This window comes from Pteropus alecto, unplaced genomic scaffold (assembly GCF_000325575.1).
Source record: "Pteropus alecto unplaced genomic scaffold, ASM32557v1 scaffold462, whole genome shotgun sequence".
NCBI classification, from domain to species: domain Eukaryota; kingdom Metazoa; phylum Chordata; class Mammalia; order Chiroptera; family Pteropodidae; genus Pteropus; species Pteropus alecto.
Window position 1 is genome coordinate 108445 of NW_006431936.1, and position 3115 is coordinate 111559.

Sequence of the window (3115 nt, forward strand, 5' to 3'; positions counted from 1 at the left end):
GAAACAGAATAAGTATTACAATAAATATCAAGTTTTAGCAACTTCCAGGTCATTTTGATTCCCTTGTGTTTGTAGATCAGCAGACAAAGAAAAAAGTTAATATCATGCCTGGAATAATTAACCTTCGTGAAGAAATAGAATTGCTGCTATACTTGAATCAACCATGACGGATGATAACTGTAAATGGGGAAGTGTAGCAATTACAGCCTGTCAGGAGCATGGTAATTATGGACTCAGGCTGCTCAAGTAGGAAGATATGGTTCAGGGTAAGTGATCTAGATCAACAGAAGTGCTGGATTAATATGAATGAAATCTAGAGTGGGTTGTGGAGGCTGAAGATGATAAATATCTTGGGAACATATGCAATAATAGGACCCATAAACACTTGTTCCATTAACACTTCTGTATCTGAAGAATCAATGATGGAGTAAATTTATAAGAAGCATAAGTGCCTCTAGCATGGGAAGATGAGGAATGTATCTGATGCTCTGGTATTTATACTTATCCTTTTGCACTTATTATTTCCAAGAATATAGATTGTTTTATACCATAAGCTCCACAGACTTTCTGCCTGAGGACTTTTCTCTGGATAGCAAAAGTGCTCAACCAACTAAGTGCAGAAACCTGGAACTGCCATGGAGTTAGTGTCTCAGAGCTACACCAACACAAAAATACACAGCTTCTTTTCCTCATGAATGGGATAATTATGTCATAGAATCTATACATTCTGTTAGAGAGCCATGACAAGATTGCATTCCAGTTGTCCACAGTAGTAGGTTACCAATCAATACACTCTATTGACATCCTTCTCTTTCTTTTCTCATGTCCCTACTTCTGAGCCAGTGTCTTCTAGGAGTCCCTTCCAAATAAACTATTCATATTTATATTTTTGCTTTACAGTGTTTTTTAAATAATAAGTAAAGCTATTGGAACTGCATATATAACAATTCAATATGATGATTCTTGACATTCATAACAACACATTTATAGGTTATTTTTAGAATTCATGAATAGCAGAAATGGTGTTTGTTAGATTGTTTTATTTGCAAAATAACCAAAATTTCAAAATTAAAATGTTCTTTGTCAGAGCGTCCTGTTCTCTGTTAAGAATATCAATTCTTAGTATGTTGAATTTCCATTTCCCATGATGGTAACGATAATGGTCTTATACAGCACAGATGAAGTAGTAACAAGTTTAGGATGGCAGATGATGGATTTGTTCTGGATATGCTGAATTTGAAGTGCCTAAGTGGAGATGGGCTAGCGTGGTTAAAGGTCCAAAGATGATATGGTCAACAAAATTTAGAATAAGATTTTTTTTGTGCAATCTTTTTATTGTTACCTTTATGTCTTCGCTCCTTAATGTGTAGATAGCAGGATTCAAGAAAGGGGTGATAGCAAAGTCAATGACAAACAAGTTTTTATCAAGTGATGGTGGAGGAGAAGGCCAGAAATCACGTATGGAGTAAAAAACAAGAAAACACAGTAATATGAGATGACAAAGTGACAAATGCCTTGGACAAGTCTCCTGAAGAATATTTCCAGACAGTAACCAAAATGAATAAAAATGAAAAGATTAGTAAGAAGAAGGTGGCCATAGTCATGAAGCCACTGTTGGCAGTGACAATAAACTCAGGCTTGTCTCCATTTGTGCATGCAAGTTTTATAATCTTAGGAAAGTCACAATAAAAGCTGCCAACTTTATTAGGCCCACAGAAAGGCAAATTTTTAACAAATAAAAACTGAGACATAGCATGGATTAACCCAGTTACCCAGTCAGTGATTACGAATAAAACAAATATTTTAGGGTTCATAATTTTCAAGTAGTGAAGAGGCTTATAGATTGCTATGCATCTGTCAAATGCCATGGCTATGAGTAACACCATCTCCACTCCTTCTATGATATGAATGAAGCATAACTGTATCATGCAACTTTGGAAAGAAATTAGTTGGTATTCATTTATAAGATCTGTAATTATCTTGGGGACTGTTGTAGAGGAAAGGCCCATGTCAATGAGGGACAGGTTGGCCAGCAAGAAGTACATAAGAGAATGGAAGTGAGAATCAAAAATTACTAAAAATAAAATAAAAAGGTTTCCGAAGATGACCCCTATATAGAGAAAAGAACATATCAAGATGAGAAAAAGCTTTTTCTTCTGAGAACAAGAAAGGGCCAATAATAGAAATTCAGTGGCCACGGAGTCATTTAGTCTATCCATTGACTGGGACAGAAGAGTTGATTTTCAAGTGACCTGAGGATAAAAAATGAAAAAGAATAGTATTACTGGCATAAACATCAGTTCCTTGTTTACCTTGATAATTAAGTTACATATAATTGATTAAGAGGAGAAAAATAGAAAATTTGGAAGTAATAAGAGTAGCAACAAATTTTTTGTATAAAGGGACTGAGGAAAAAAAATTTGACTAAATTTTTCAGATAGAGCCTAAAGAGGGTTACTTTAATTTTCATCTCTTCTTTAATTTTCTTAAAGATTTCTGTATCATTTTCCTAACCATTGTCCTAAGTGTTCTCATACTAAATTAATGTCATCTCTTCTGTCACAAATTTGATATTCTCTTACCTGTTAGCCCATTAATATTTTCTTGCTTCACTGGGCTTATAGAGATCACTAGGACAAAAGTACTTGAATATATCATATCACTCCCTACTTAGAGCTTTGAAAATTTAAATGGAACTCAGGTGCTCAGGATATAATATTTATAATACTTGGGTCATGACATGATATAATCTTTGGTCCATGACCACTTAAAAAAAAATTTTATATTATATTAGTTTCAGATATATAACATTGATTAGATTAATAACAAACTAAAAATAAAATAAAGTATTATATATCAGAGAGTAAAGATTAGTAAATATAACTATAATAATTAGTAATCAATTATAATAATCACACGGCAAAGCCAAGACTTGTATTCAGAGATGTAGGACTTCAGAATGCATGATCCTAATCACTGCTCTATGCTCTTCAAGGCCAGCACCTCCAAGTATTCTCTAGAATCTGAACTCATCAATCAACCTTTTTCTTCACCTCAACTTTTCACTATATAGTATATTCAAAACTATACTGTAATATATAAATGGAAATTGCTC

At 33.6% G+C, this 3115-nt stretch overlaps 1 protein-coding gene across 1 annotated transcript; it reads right to left on the minus strand.

Annotated features, from left to right (window-relative positions):
* Positions 1-1195: 1195 nt before the first annotated feature.
* LOC102886301 (olfactory receptor 4F15-like) lies at positions 1196-2219 on the minus strand. The gene is given in 2 exon segments (XM_015585571.1): positions 1196-1451; positions 1453-2219. Coding segments are annotated over 2 exon segments (1023 nt in total).
* Between the last annotated feature and the right edge of the window lie 896 nt (positions 2220-3115).